General features: G+C 39.3%; 1 protein-coding gene across 1 annotated transcript; it reads right to left on the bottom strand.

Annotated features, from left to right (window-relative positions):
* Positions 1 to 2,816: 2,816 nt before the first annotated feature.
* SLC40A1 (solute carrier family 40 (iron-regulated transporter), member 1) lies at positions 2,817 to 16,167 on the bottom strand (the record flags this gene model as incomplete). Its single annotated transcript, XM_010157351.1, has 7 exons — positions 2,817 to 3,255; positions 4,371 to 5,036; positions 6,846 to 7,088; positions 10,322 to 10,448; positions 10,773 to 10,888; positions 11,700 to 11,859; positions 16,100 to 16,167. Coding segments are annotated over 7 exons (1,700 nt in total), but the record flags the coding sequence as incomplete, so codon positions are not given.
* Positions 16,168 to 16,341: the final 174 nt, after the last annotated feature.

Raw genomic sequence — 16,341 nt, forward strand, 5'->3', positions numbered from 1 at the left:
CTACAGAACCCAAGCTAAATATAACGTACCAAGATGCCCACAAACTGAGTAACACATGTCAAATAAAATTTTATGCAAATTTATTAATGAGCTTTAACAACTGTAATACATAAATCAATAATATGTCCAGCATAAGGTTGTATAATAAAATATGCTCTTCTGGTAAGACTGATTTCTAGGACATATATTTTAGGGCAATTTTCATCCAAATCAGACACATTTAAAAAAATAAATAAATACAAGGCCAAAAATGCATACGTAATGAAGCTCCTGCCAAGTAAGATGTCAGGCTCCACACTGCTTCGAAGCACTAATCCGTAGAGGTGTCTCTGCACACCTCAGACCGATACACAAGTGGGTTGTGCTCAAGCAGCATATATTGACATCTGACTCAGCCCAATACACACATGACTGCCAATTGAGATCGCTTTATTCCTCTTAAAGCTACCATCCACCTTCCTTCTCTTCTAGGATTGTCTTGCCCTCCAGCTGTGTATCTGCACATGTGAATCTTAGCAACATTAGTTGTACAAAATAAAGGTCCAGCCCCCTCCCAATAACTCCTTTTTTGGCTTGAGATTTAGACTGCACTAGCTAAGTGAAACTATTACGAAACAAATTGCTACTCAAGTAAGACAACATTGCTCTTTGGGGGGGAAAAAGAAACCCAAACCCAACTCTGGGAACAGAAGGGAACATGGTATGCTCCCAGCTCTCTTCGTTATATTTTTGGAGCTCACCAGACTTCAGGAATACATCCTCCCTGGGATGTCTGGTGCTTAGTGTTACAGGATTAAGCTTTATGCATGCTGGGCTCTGCTGGCTACAGAGAGTCCACGGGAAGCTGTATTTTCAGCTTTGTTCCCCTGACGGGCTGCAAGTCCAACATATAGTGGCATTCAGATGTTCCAAGTGCAGTATAGAGGCATTCACTGACATTTGGGCTACCTTTAGTTACACTGAGCAATATTTAAGTCTGGTCCCAATCTAGGTTAGATACACATGAGAACTTACTTGGCAAATCAGAGGTATTTTATTTACTGGTATACTGTATAAGCTATCCTTCGGGCATATTTATTCTACAAATCTAAATAAGCTTGTTTTATTTGTCTTCTGAGTTTTAAATTCTGCTGATGGCAAAAATCCCTTTTCCTTAAAAAAGTTACACTCAAGACTGAGTCACAAGTTTTAAAACTACTCTAATGAATATATTTTATTTCATTATATCGGAATGAAACCCAAAAGCTTGGTCAAAGTATAAACACTTAGAGACCTAGTCAAAACATCCCTGAGAAACTTTCAGTAACATAACAGTAATGATTAGTTTTGGTCCATTAGAGGAGAAAAATTGTTACATCCAGTTGAATACTGAGGGCTACAAGTACATTGGATTCCCATTCATTCACTTTTACTCCTCTTAAAATAGTCCGAGACAACAGCTACTAGAGGGTTCTTTTTACATTCTATTTAGTTGTATGATGTAATCACTACAAATTTCAAGATGAATGGCCTAGATTCAGCCCTGATGTAATGCCTTTAGTGTCAATGGAGTTCACACATTCCAGGGTTGGTCTGGCAACATAGATGACTGAAGGACAGTACCTAAAATTGAAGAAACCTCAGAAGGCACAGAGGATACTTTTCACAAGTTGCTGATAGTATGTTTTTGCACACTAATTTTGCAAACAAACATTTTATAAAGTTTTAAGTCATACTGTAATAGCATAGGAAAACTCAGAACACCACCGGGTTCAACTCTACTGAGAAAGCAAAGTGCGTAGTTTCCAAAAAAGTGCACATATGGTTAATGACTGAAGTACTGCATTAGTACACATGCAGGGTAAAAAAAAAAAGGGCAAGAACTTCTTGAAAATCAGAGGGATGGATCATCCCTCATTGCTCTGAAGTTGCTTTAGAGGGCCACACAGTCCAACACCTCATTGTTTTAACAGTATTTTAGAATACACTAAGTCAAAATTCACATGCACGTGCAACAGCTAAATGCCAGTAAATACACTTTCACTTTTTACCTAGAATACTAGTTATTTTCCAATACATCAGGCTTTAATAGGGTTTCTGAAAACAGCATTCAAAAATCAAGCTGCTTGTACTCTGAGGCAAGAACTGTTAGTCCTAGATTAACTTTCTGTACCAGTACTCCTGACCTTAGTATGTTCTGCTATGTCAAACCTGAGCAGACCTGTCACTTGCAATTAAAAAAAAGCCATGCTTTATAATGTTACATAAATAGCTTCTGCTAAGTGAGGCTATGTTTTACTTTATGAAGTGCAACACAAGCGTAATACAGTATCTTGTACCTAGCACTTATCTAATTTTAAGGAAACATGCAAAAAACCTTCAAAGGTGTTTCTGTAAAGTTAAACCAAAACAGAATACTAATAAGGTATTTTGAGAAAACATCAGAACTTAAGAGTTTGCTTCAGGAATCCAAGAAGGATGTCTACACCAATTTGAGGAGACAGAGGAGCAAACTGTTTGTGGTAAAGGAAAACACATTACACCCTTGCTCCCCCCAAAAAACCCCAAATACTGTACAGCAAGTTATTCTGAACCAACTAAAAAAATACCTCATTTTTCTCAATGAGCACAAGAATTATTCAGACTTCCTAAGCAAACTGAGCATGCATAACTACTAACACTGTGGGGGTGACATTACATGTGTTCGAATACTAGATGTACAATTTGTGGGGATCCTTTTAAACACCAGCTGTCAAGATCTAACTAGGTTGTCCCCTGCCAAGCAGGAAATATTTTCACAGGGTCACCCTAAGATGAATTTTAGCTCTCTCAGGATAGCTTACTCAAACAGCTAAGTTAAGCACTAAACTCTACAGAAACACCTTAGGGTCACAGAAGGCAGCACGTGTTTGACCATGGTATCTGTGTAGCAAGCTAGTAAGAGAAGCCGATCCTTTCAAACAGTAGACGTATTACCAGGTGGTGAACGGTCAGAGACTGCTTTGCGATCAGGAGTGCAACAAACAAAAAGTTGTTTTCCCAAGCTTTTTTGGGCAAATCTAAAGTACATTATGTGGCCCATTGCAACAAAAGACACAGAAATTAGCACCAATAAACCAAAAGCTTCAGGGTTTGGGGCCAAGATGACCATGATGAAGTGCAGCAAATCAAGAAGATAATTCATGGAGTTTTGGACACCATTTATGATGCCTCTTTCAGATTCTACCACGTTTTCTTGGAGCAACTGTGTGACAGTCAAATCAAAGGACCAAAGGCCTATGGAGAGAAAAAACAGTTATCTATGTAACTGGGCTTTTCACGGCAATTGTTCATTACTGGCACAATTCAGTTTATACTTCCAAACACTCACTTCTGCCAAAATGTGCAGGACAAGCTAGTCTCTCATCAGACTAAAAGGGATTTCACACTGACAGGCAAGAGCAAATTACCTCACCACCATCTCCTGAAGTAACACACACAGCTTGACACATTAACTTGCCTGTCACATCTTGCTTTAACACATCTGTCAAGTTAACAATGTTCTGCTCATCTGTTGCTTCTCTAAATAGCTGTTTCACAGCTATTAACAAAGTATTCATGCTAGGCATAATTGTTTAGTTGTGCATAAGATGTTTGCAAAAAATACCAAACATTTTAAACTAAGCAAAACACAGTAATTTACAACTGTCTGATGACACTGGCTTCTATGCTATTTTAGCCCATTATTGAATCAGTTTTAAAAGTTTCTTTCAAACAAACTTAATAGATGTGAATAAATTATTTTTTACTCCAAAATTAAACAAAAGCTGCAGAAATTGAGTACAAAAATTATACAAATAAGAATTAATGTTCATTACATTTATATATTTGACTGCCTCTGCTGTTCACAGATACTAATACTACACTAACCAGCAACTCTCCAAAAAATTAAGCTGTTATCCAAATAATAGTTTCTGTTCTAAACTAATTTGTTGCTCCGAAGTTGAAGGTTAGATTACTTAATGAATGGCTTAATTCAGTAAACTGCTAAGTTTGAAGATTTTCATAGCAGATGTGTTTACTTCTGGTTCCTATTAACAAATCATTTATCTGGTTGTGAAGGAAGATCATTTAGAGATGAGCATTCCAAAGGCAAGTTAAATTGATTTCCAAAAGCAGTAACTTTTCTCCTATAAGCAAGAAGTTAGTGGTGCAGTCCCTACACTAGCAACACTACTACTAGGTCATTTCATTGGTGAGGTGTAAGGTATCAGCCTTAGAAATGTGATACAACACTTCAACTGTAGTCTGCAGTTCTAAACTCAAATTTGTATTTAAGTGGGGAGGCACTGCAAGTTTTCAAATTAAAAAGCAGTCAACAGGTCATATTTTAACAGTGACATAATACTTACCAACTCTAGCAGCAATGACTCCTGCAAACAGGAGACTAACGGAGATTAAAGGCACAGGCTCAGGACTCATCTCTGGGTCACTGATAGCAGGAGTAGTAGACCCGTTTAACCAGTTGGGCATTGCAGTTGCAAAAACCATTTCAGGCTTATCTTCTGGAGATGCTATAGTAGGTAATGGTTCACTTTCAAACAGCCTGGCACTGATGTCAGCAAATGGGGAAACAGTCAAATCCAGAGGACTTCCAGGCATGAATACAGAGATGACACATAAGACCAGACAAGCAAATTGAGCAACTCCAGAAATAAGGCCCGTGCGAATCAGGCCACATTTGCGACGAAGCCAAGTGAAAGCTACTGTTCCCATGATTCCAGTGACTGCCGAGGCACCCATCAGGAGGCTTAGCACAGAGCCACTCAATCCCTGAGTGTATGCATAGCCTGTAGTAATACAATCAAAGCCCAGAACAGTCATATACAGAAATGCAAGACCCATGCCTGCAAGAAACACTGGCTGGTTGTAGTATGAAACCCATCCATCACGAAACGTGATGAAAGGCTCAGCAATCCGGGCAGCACAGCTGACTTCCTTCTCCTGTTGGGGCTCAAAGCCAGTTACATCTTTCTCAACAATTAACTGCACTCCTTCAGCAGGTTTCACGTCACTGTCTGTAAAAAGAAATTTAACTGTTAAGTACGCTCCTGCCTGAGAAGAGCAGCATTTCAACCACAAGACAGTTGTTGGGAGTTACTAAGTGCACTGCTGCAGCAGTGAACCAGTTACATTCTGCAATCAACCTTCCTATGATAACTTGAATGTTTCCCAGTGTCCTTAAATCCCACTGGTAGGAGTAGGATCAAGTGAAATTTATCAAATTAAACACCTGCTTATTTAATTAAACTGTGGGAGGAAGAAAGCAAAGCCTGTCTTTTTCAAATACTTGTGACTGAATGCTCAATTTCCATAAAGAAGTTATTTCCTAATGAATGCCTACCTTAGTTGGCATTTTAACACAGACCTGCGTGTTTAAAAGCACTGAGCACAGAAAACAGGGAATACATGCACATCTCAGTATCACATGCCATGGCAGAACCACCAAGGCAGAAATGATTAGTGAAGTCTACTAAAGCCAAAAGCTTACAAAACTTGACTTAAACATCTCAGACCATGCTCTTATGTGATTCTATTTTCAGTCTATTATAGCAGAAACGTATCTCCTCTGGCCACAAACAAAAATCCAGAACACCCAGGGCAGTATTTAGGCTAATAATGTGGGTAGAAGCTACACAAGTGTTTGGATGCCTGACCAGCATTTTTACATTGTCAAGTTTGAAACAAACTGCACATAAAGCAAGTGAGACTCAGTATTTCTGCAACTTAAAAGTAAGTCTTTGAAGTCTTCTACTGAAATGAGAATACTGCAGTAGCAAAGATTAGGAGTCACTTCCTACATACTGATGTTTTGCTAAATGCTTCATTCTTCAGGAGCATTCAAGAGTCAGTTCCAAAGCTAGAGAGCTTTCTACACTCTTTATCCTGCTCCCCTATGCTAGCCTGCCATCAGCCTCGTCCAATAGCTTACCCAACCAGCTCCGGATCCATCCACAGTGGATCCAGGGCTGGGAAGAAGATATGCCTCTTCAGCACTTCTAAGAGCAGCCCCCTGTTTCACTACATATATTGAGTAACAAACAGATTGCTAGCTAGGTTTTAAAGAAAAAATTCCTTATAACCTTTCTGTAAAAAAAAAAAAACCACCCACAACATGTTGCAGCTGGGAGCCCATAGCTTGAGCCTGCAGCAGTATGCACATACTCCTGTCTTAAAAATGGGAGCATCCTCAAGTTTAACACCCTAGTATCTGATGTTTCAAGTACCTCCTAACAAAGTCTGCTTCTGAAGCAATTTTAGTTCTGGAATTAAGACTATCTAAAGTAATGTTAGGATCAATTTTAAGGTTGCTTATAGCCATCCACACTGCAAACCCCAGTTACTTGGTCTGGCCAAGGAAGCAGAGTAGGTGGTCACAGTAGATTTTTCTTCTCCATTTCCTGCAGCATGTGAAACGCACTGAGGCATGCCAGACTAGCAATACTAGCACCTATTCTACTACCTCCTGAAAGGCTGTTTGTACTATGATTAAGTAAAGATGAGTTAGCAATAAAGAGTCTTACACAGGCTGTTTTGCTTGAAGACACTAGAGAGTGAAAGGCTTTGTCAGCCTATTAGCTATGGTATAGATGGATAGGAGCATTCCTCACAGTTAGCACTACATAACAGGGCAGACTTGCTCTGAAGGATTAGTTAAGAGGAAAGAATTCATTCTTTGGCTGCATTTTATGGGATTCCTCATAGAGCTGCACAAAGTATTGTTACTCAGTCTCTGGTATCTATATCCAAAACCTGAAACCTTCAAGCTCTGAGTAGAAAGCTAGAGAGCCTGTGGATTTGAACAGTTACTTCTGTGTTTTCAATACCTTTCTTTACATTCAGCTGTTTCAGTTCTGATTCTTCAACTTTTGCTGATTTGAGCGCCAGAGTAGGGGTCTTCTGATAAACCTTCCAGAGCAGCAGGTATTCCACACACATCGACATCAGGTTCCAGCCAGAAATGAATCCACAGCCAATCATCGGGGAGCCAAATGTCATTATCTGACCAACTGCCATTGGGGCCAAGATGTTGGTCAACTGATCAATTCTTCTTATTGTGGCATTCATATCTGTCAGAAATGATTTGATGATATAATTGCTGACATTTACAGTGAAACATTCACAAATACAGCTGAGGATTGCACATGCACACACACCAAGCTAAGAAGTCCTGGCCCAACTGTAAGTGATTCCAGTAGGGACAAGAGTTAGCCTGCCTTCCAAGGGCATCTTCAGAGCATTTCCATGCTTATTGGGACCAACCATGGTAAGCCAAATTCCTACTCCTGCCAGCTTTGCCTGCATGAAGTCTTCCAGGCTTAACACTCTGGATTTACAGTGGAAGCATACTCCTGCAGGTAAAACTATTAGTCATGAGATCAGATTAGCCTTGCATCCTGGTGACATTATGGACTCCTAAGCCTATCTCAAACATTGAAACTCAGCATGCACAACGCCAGACATTAATAGGAATCTCATGATGAAATTCTTTCCTGTAAAGATAATTTTAGCAATTACTATCTCCCAATACTGGACAATTTATTTCTTAATCTCCTCCATTTACCTCTAATAACTGGTGACCACAGTACCCACCATGATAGCAGCAGACCTTTGAAATTGGCTTTAAATTTCCTTATTGAGTCACATTGGTTGATGGCAGTTGGAGGCATTCCCTGAACTTACTGAGCAAAGTCCTCACTCCTTTCTGTTCCATACTTTTGATGTTTATGATCAAAACAAGCAGCTCATTCTTCGCATGAATGCATCTTCCACTTGCTGGTAGGGGATGGCTCACTCTCCCCAGTCTTATCTCCTTTAGTGTCATTACACCCTCTGGGCTCCTGTAGGTTCCCAATTAATGGGGCCACTGTTCCACCCTTAAAAGCAGCTAGACACTCAGTGGTTTCGCACATGAGGTCTTGAGGCTGCTTAGAAGTACACATCAAGCCTGTTTTAGAGTCCTGTTATGAAATTAGCTTTTGAAGCACAAGTGAAACTGTATGACAGTATGCAGCTGCTGTTTACATCTGCAGAGAACTGCTCCTTGCCATTCAAAGAAGTGTTTAGGTTGTTCTATCAGAAGTCAAAGTCAATTCAGTGATAACTATCTGAGTGATGGTTAACTAAGATAAGCAAGTTAGATACTTGCATAATATCTGGCTTTAGAATTCCAAAAGCTAAGCTTTGAGTTATTTGGGTAGGGCTAATATTTCCCACTCAGGAAAGGTACAAAGCAAGAGTGAATGAAAAAAAAAACAACCAAGGACAGTGAAGGGGAAGTCAAGTCAATTTTTCTATTTGCCTATGCAACCAACTTCGTTAACAAAGGCTCCTCTTTTACCTACAACATCAACACTTAACTAAGGCTCCTCCTTGACGAAAGGTAACAGCAGAGCGACAGTATATGTGGTGAAGTCAATGTTGGCATTTAAATTTTTACATTAAGCAATATCAATCTCCAAATTTCAGTTAAACACATAACCAAGGCTGAATACCTTGGAAAGGATCTTTTAGATAGATCTGTTGAAGATGATTAGTTCAGTGGGGAGGGAATTAACTTTTTAATTTTGTTGCATTGGAATTTAGTTACCTCTTGCCTGATTTTCAGTACAGAATATAAGCTGTCATGTAATTCTGCTCGACCTCATGAAGCAGTACATAGGCAGGACTGCCTCCCATGCAGCAGTTCTCTGCAGGCGTGGTCTGTACCTTATCTCATGTGTAGTAAGTAGTACAGGGACTGGGGAGACAATTTGCTGAATAAGATCTTACACAAGAAGAGAGGTTATTGAGAACGATTAGAGCTTTAAGGTGTTTTTTTTTTTTAACAGACAGACGATATTTTTCTACTCGTGATTTGCACACATCAAGGAAGTTACCCTGTACTGCTGCTCTACAGTACAGGTAGATCTAGAAAGGCACTGCAAGGTCAAAAGGAAAGACTAGGGGGGGAAATTTGTATATTGGAAATTAAAGAAAGACTTTTAATGCATCTACTTAATAACTAGCCGATGCTGGATGAGATGGGGAGGTAAGATTCCTTCACTGCAGATAGAACATCAAGAAATAAATTTGCAACATAGGATTCAAATCCCTAAAAGGGCTCTGGCACATAAACTGAATTTCATGGGCAACTCAGGCAGCTTCATACAAAATCAGAGTCCAGAAGCTGAAATGCTGTCAAGCCTGGAAGTACTCGAAATCCACGAGTGTCAGACTTAAAACTTTAGTTCCACAGTTACCTTAGTGAGCTACATATGTCTTGGTAACATTAAGCTGCTCTGTGCAGTGCTTGCACTTCAGTTTCAGTTCCTCTATCTGGGAAAGCTTAAGTGCCCCATAGGGTTGATTCAGAGCCCACAAAGCCTGCCCAAGTTGACTGCAAAAAAATGCTGCTTCCCACACTGCCTTTTACAGTCAGAGCAGCAGCGTACCCAAAGATCAGTTATACATGCTTTGGTGTGAATGGCCTTGTGGCTAGGAGTAACCCTTAGCAAAGGAAAGTCAGGTTCAGTGTGTCCTTGGGGAGGATCCCAAACAACCTCTCACATCCAAGTAGTGTCATGACCATCAGGTTGCAGTAGAATTTGAATGAGAACTCATTCTCTCCTAATAATGCCATGTCACTGTGCAAGAAAGGGGAAAAAAAAAAGGAAAAATATTTACTAGGCAAAAAAGATAAGGTATCAGATGTCAGAGGAATACAGAGCTTTCAGTTCCAACTGAAGTATTCACAGCTCCGAGTTAGACATGAAAAGCTAAAGAAGTGTAAGATGTCAAATACCTGCATGCAGAACACTTCCTACTGGCAATTTCCTGATCCACCTACTTTACTGTTTCTGGACTACATTCTCATGTACCTCTTTATTTGATCCCTATGTGAGGAGCCCAGTTATGCAACAGTTTTCTGTTTCATTCCAGGGACCTAAAAATAAAGTATTGCAACACTTGGCTTTAAGTGCCTGGAATTAAAACAGCTTTTCTATTAAACACTGGTTATTTAAGAATGTGGTGTATGTTTATTTGTTCAACAAGAGTAAAGTTTTTCTGACAAAGCTGCAGTAGGAGTAAGACAAAACAAGTTTAGGGATGCCTAACTGAATTGTAATCACAACAGTAATTCCTAATCTCAGTAAGTGCAGTCCAGAGCAGGGAAAGAAAGAAAGAAAAAAAAAAGCTGCCCTTTTTACATGCTGTTTTCTTCTAACATCTGAAACTGAAAGATGTGCTACCTCCATAAAACTGTAATAATCAAGCTTTGAAAGTAAGACAGTTCAAGTATTTAAAAGGCAACATATTTCACCTGCCAGCTTGCTTCTGTCTTCCCCTGCAACCACAACAATCCAGTCCCTCTGAATTGTGATCGCTGTGGCAGTGCTGGCCAAATTGGCAATATTTGCTATTGTGATAACCAGGATATAGCACATCGTCTAGAAAAATGGGGGGGAAAGTTACAAGGTGAGAAAAACGACGGATATCTCCACTCCTACCTTGTACAACCAGAAAAGACACTTTTACATACGAATCCATACATTTTAGTGTTATTGTTCAGACAAAACAGCAAGTCTACTTTGTTTTCTGTCAGGAATTGTAATCACCTCTGTTTACCCAACTAGCTCAAAAGTTTCATCTGGCAGTTTTAGCTCAGAGGAACATCTACACAGACTACAGAGAAAAATAAAATTCATCCATATCCCCCACTCCCCCAAGTTCCTGTGTAAATTAATTTCTTGTTAACAAGTTCAGACACTCACAAGAAGCCATCCATGGTATAAGGTCAATAGCTGTGTCTTAAACAAGAAGATAATCATCAGGATAATACCACACAGGATGACAGATGCATTCTGTACAATCAAGGATGTCTGGGCCACTGTTTTAAATCAGAACAGAGAGCAGAGGTTACGAATGTAAGAATAATCTAACGGTAAAATTAAGGAGGTTATCATTAAGGAATATGCACAGATTCTTCAAATTCTCCCTCCAAAATATAAGTGGTAGAACTATATTTCATATTAGATTCTAAATCATGATCTCAGAGAAACAAATTAATGCCTGATGTAACTTTGTAGCTCTTAATTAATAGCTCTTAACAATTTACAGCCCAGTAGGCTCAATCAAAAAGCAAACTGTACCTATTTAAATGCTGACACTATTTTTAAAGGGGTAAAACCAACACTTAGCTCAAATTCCTGAAATTCATCTTCAGTGTACCATGCACTGATGCTATTTTGTAAACTCTTGGAAAGAAAATGTGAACAACTTGCTGCCATGCTGTTTTTAAAACAGACTAGAGCACACGTATTTTAAAATGTGTGTAATGCAAATGCAGTGCGTGTTTACACTTAAGTGGAAGATGTCTGTATTCAGGCAGAAGACAACAAATAATGTGAGTGTACATTAGTACTAGATTGTAAATGTCTGTAGTCCTTAGAGTTGTGCTTTTTACCTTTCACATTTCTGCACATCTCTGTCATAGTGTTTAGCCTGAGTAGTGGGCATACCCTGACATCAAACTGTTTTCCTCAAGTCTTTGACACTGTCTTTGTCTAACAATTACCAGTCTGAAACATTATCCTTCTTAAACTGAGCAAGCCCCAATCTCATATCTAACTCCACCAACTTTATCTTTTTACATAAATTTGATCCATACTTAAGTAAATAGCCTGCTCCAGGCATCTAACCTTTGAGCCTGGAGTTCTTGTCCACCCAGTCTCCAATAATGGCTCCCAGCAGCAGAACTGATCCCGCCACAACCAGTCCATAGACTGCAGTCAGCAGTAAGCTGTTTCCGTAAAGTTCAACCAGGAATACAGACACAGCAAAATGCCACATACGATCTCCCTTTAAGAATAACAGAGTACATAACACAGCATTACTATTTACACTTTACAAGTACACAAATTGACTACTTTACTCATTCCTTGACAAAAGTCTCTATTAAAATAAAGGTTCACCTGTCCTAGTCCAGCCCATTGTAGCTTGTAATACCACATGAAAAATCTCAGATATTTACTATAGTAATGTCACAGGACAAAGTATGTTGCCAGCCAAATCCAACAAGCTTCTCAAAGCTTATACAGGTCCTCTAGCATAGATCAAGTATTAGCAACATATTTAATGATTACCATTACTATTTAAATAACTAACAGCAGTTTGCTCTTAAATGATCAAAGCTTAAATGCTGCTTTAAAACACAAGAGCTTGTCAAGCCAAAGCAAGTCAAAATACAATTCAGTACAGACATGGGTAAATCAGAGAAGGTCTTGTCCTAAATGGTAACTGAAGTTTCTCAAGTCACTGGACTTCAGCACTTTTTAACTGCACTAAGCATTGGCGTATTACTAAGAGGGATAACACCACTGCTAGTTTAACCTATTGCCAACTAATTGCTAGCCCAATGTACTCAGCCTCTTGCTCAGAAAACAAACTTTTCATGTTTTGATACTACTTAGAGGTTAATAAAAGCTCAAGATGCTAAACATGTTCAAGGCATGTCATTTTTATACTATTCAAAACCTTGTTTGCTACCAAAAGGACACATGGCTTGCTAATGAATACATCTAAGTTTTGATGTTGTCACATGACAGGAGTCATAGCTCACTTTGTTTTTAAACATATTGCATGAAAGGTACTACAGAAAGTGCTTTATGTAATCAGCAACACAAATTAATAGAAAACATTCATACTATTCCAGGGCACACAGTTTGTTTAGCAAAGGTCCCTAATGTTAGTCTTTTACAAACCAAACATGAAACTGCTGTTTTATTCTGCTGCCTTATCTTAAATAAGCAATTGCTATGCGATACAGCAAATAGTACAAATTTTTAAGGACCTCAAATATTCTAAAGGACTGGGGGATGTGTGTGTAAAAGCACTTTCAAAAAGCAAAGTCTACCCAATCTAGCATGTCATTTAATTCAGCAATCAAGAGATGCATACAAACAAATGCTATTTGGAGGTCAAAATAATTGTGAAGTTGGATTAACACCTTCAACATAGTACAGACACATAAAAAGAATTTGCCTTTTAATGTTACTGAAGTTCTCTGAAGGAGGTTTCTTCAAACACTAATGTGTAAACATTCATATTTGTTTCAGATACAGAAAAATAATCACATCCCAATCATGTGGGAATAAAATTTCAACTGTTCAAGAAAAAAAAACACCAGGTATTCAATATGTTTCTAACTAAAAGCAATAAAAAGCACAAATATAAGTGTGATCAGTTTACATGTGCCTCATCGTATGTAATAAACCAATTTTCCTCCTCCAGAGAGACCTGAAGTCTTCTGTTATATATGTTCCACTTTTATTCCATGGTATATATGAAGTGTTTCAGCAAAGAAAACACAGATATGATTTCCCAAGCCTAGTATTCACTTAAACTTAGTGTGACCTGACATACCTCTCTATTGAATTTCACTTGAACACAAGCAGGTGGATTAACTAAGTTTTGATTAGTCTGGGTAAATATTTATTAAGGTGGAAAACTGAGCCAAAAGAGTGCTTCCACATTAAAACTTTGTAACAGAACTTTGTTTGCTTTCTTTATGTAGAGATGATTCAGTTGCTGAATTCTGACAAGATGAAAAGGCATATTATTAAAAAAAAAATATGTTAAAGTTAGTGGCAGCCTCTGCTGTCAGAATAAAACACCTGATCTCACTTGAACTCACAGGAAGTTTCCTTTGACTTCAGTGAAAGCATGATTTTGCTATACCATTAGTTTAAGGAGCCCACGAGCTCTGTTCAACCTTATTCGATGCATTTATCCAGAGTATTTTGATCAGGCCAATTCACACAGTTAATTTTTTGAGGTAACTAAAGCTACTCCAACCTGTAAGCATGATTTTCTTTCAATAATTAAAAAACAAAAGCAAAGAAATTAGTGCCACAGAAGAACAATATTAGTGAATTACAGAGGTTTGAAGCAGGCACATAACTTCAAGCTAAGATCCACTGAAATTTGAACAGTAAATTTTGTCTTCAGAAATGGGCAAAGCCTTGATTATATATACTTAATCCCACTTTAAAGTGTATCAAGATGTAGATAAATTGCCTCTTTCAAATAAATAACTAGCACTGTTTAGCCTCACCATCCTTTTAAATGCGGTCCCTGCTCTGCTGTCATTATAATTATCCTTATAATCATCTCGAACTTAACGCATACAATCCCATCTCAGAACTGAAGCCAGAAAGTTAAGCAGTAGCCAGGCTGCTACCTACTGACTGGCCTCCTGAGGCCTGAGTGGCACAGATAAGGCTGGCAAGTTGCAGCTGACCTCCTGGCAAGTATTAGGTCTGGCACCAACAAGGCGAGCTCAGTTTCCTTCTGCTCTTTTTACTGACAAGTGGGAGAAAGCAATGGAACAAACACAGAAGCAGTCATACAAGGTCTGAGGCTCCAGTTCAGCACTACTGTCTAGCCCATTATGACCACTGAGGCCAAGCACACATTCAAATGCTTTACTGAGCAAAAGCTGAAGACATAGTCTAGACTCCATTCCAACCTACATATCTGCCACAACGTGACACATTTAATAATTTACAGCATCTTGCTGTATTTGGGAATGGCTTAGTAACACAGAAAACAAATTAGCGCTCTCAATTACACCAAACCCACATTTCAATCAGGTTCTGTATTGTGGACATAACCATTTTAGAACAAAGATAATCTATTACTTTGGAGTTCTGAAGATTAAGGTGCTGGTTTATTGTTCCTGTTAGCAAAAACATTCAGACTACAGGAACTCTAAAGCTCACGAGATACAAGAGGTGCAGTCCTGCAGGCAGTTCTGTCAAAGTAAGCTATGTTTCTGTCGCTTCAGCAGGTTTGGCTGGGGTGTTTCTGAGCCAAGATCTTCGGCACAAAAGAAAACACACTGGAACAAGGAGTATACTACTAATATTCCTGAACAGCTGCAAAGACTGAATAGACATCTTGCAGCCTCAAGTGTGTTATGGTGTGCCATTTCAAACTCTGCTGTGTCACCTTTACTCATGTACTCTGACATCAGTCCAACTGCCGAGCTCTGAAACACCTGTCAGGGAGGAGGACGCAGGGCTGGCCCAATTGCCAGTTTGTGGGCATTCCCAGCAAAGACTGCCGCAGGAAGCTGACCTCTGAAGAGCAGAGCACCAAACAGAAACACCATCACCCGCTTTCAACAGCACTAATAATTGCTAAAATATTGTTGGTTTTTGTATTGTATTGCTAAATTCTTGTTTAAAGAAGCATTTGATAGCACTCCAAGCCTTCTTCCACTAACAGAAACATCAGTATGACCTTTCTGGCTAGTGAAAGTGAGGTGCTACTGGAGCTGGGCATGCAGTGTTGTAATTGTATATCAGCCATGTGTTCCATGCTATACAAAGCACACATAAAGCCAGTCCAAATCCAGGATTAAGGACAACACAGAGAATATTAGGGAAGAAACTTTTCACTTTTTGAATTAGGCCACTGAATGGAGACTTAACATTGTATTGAAAGATTCATATAGCCTTAATTTTATTGTATGGAATATGTTATCTATTTTTAGGTTGTATTTTAAGAATTTTTTACTATCTTTCAAGTGATTAAAAACTAGTGTAATATGTTACTTGAGTACAGGAGGCACACATTTTCACAGAAAAAGAGACCTCTAACACTCACAACAGGTTTGCTAACCATTACAGGGCAGTAATGGTTCATTGTAAACACTGAATATTTCCCATTAGTAAGTAAACAAGTCCTTCAAAGACATGTTGTAATGGACTTCCATTCCCCTGCGGGCTATGCTCTGGTTTCTTTTACTCAGAACTTACTCTAGAAAGGCTCTCACTGGTGCTGTAGTTATTTAACAGTATAGAAAGGTGCAGAACCAGGATCTCAGAGAACTGGGTACTGCCCTTCCCTAAAAAAACTGAATCTGCTACAATATAATGTGCAAAGACTATGAAGATACCGGCAAGGTGTTGGAAGGAGACCTCTGTCTCTGTGGCAGCGCGCAATTTCGGAGAGACTGGAAAGTAGTGATAATATTCAGGTAAGCAACAGCAAGCTCACTAACATCCTACGCCTACCAGGCCCGTGTTTTACTTACCCAGGTGGACAGCGCATGTCCAAGATAAAGCAGAAACTTTGCAGACGTAAAATAGGCAACCACGGATCCTAAACGAGAAATAAGAAACAGACGCTAAAGGAGACTCGGGCACACCCACCGCCTTTCGGCACACGCCGGGTGCTGTGGGCTGCCGGGCAAGAACCTAACGCCGTTTCCCGAGCAAAGCCGTGCCAGCTGGACACGCCGCGCTTCGGGGCGACGGCTACCGCGCCGGACCCCCC

The sequence above is a fragment of the Eurypyga helias genome, unplaced genomic scaffold (assembly GCF_000690775.1).
Source record: "Eurypyga helias isolate BGI_N326 unplaced genomic scaffold, ASM69077v1 scaffold598, whole genome shotgun sequence".
Taxonomy (NCBI): domain Eukaryota; kingdom Metazoa; phylum Chordata; class Aves; order Eurypygiformes; family Eurypygidae; genus Eurypyga; species Eurypyga helias.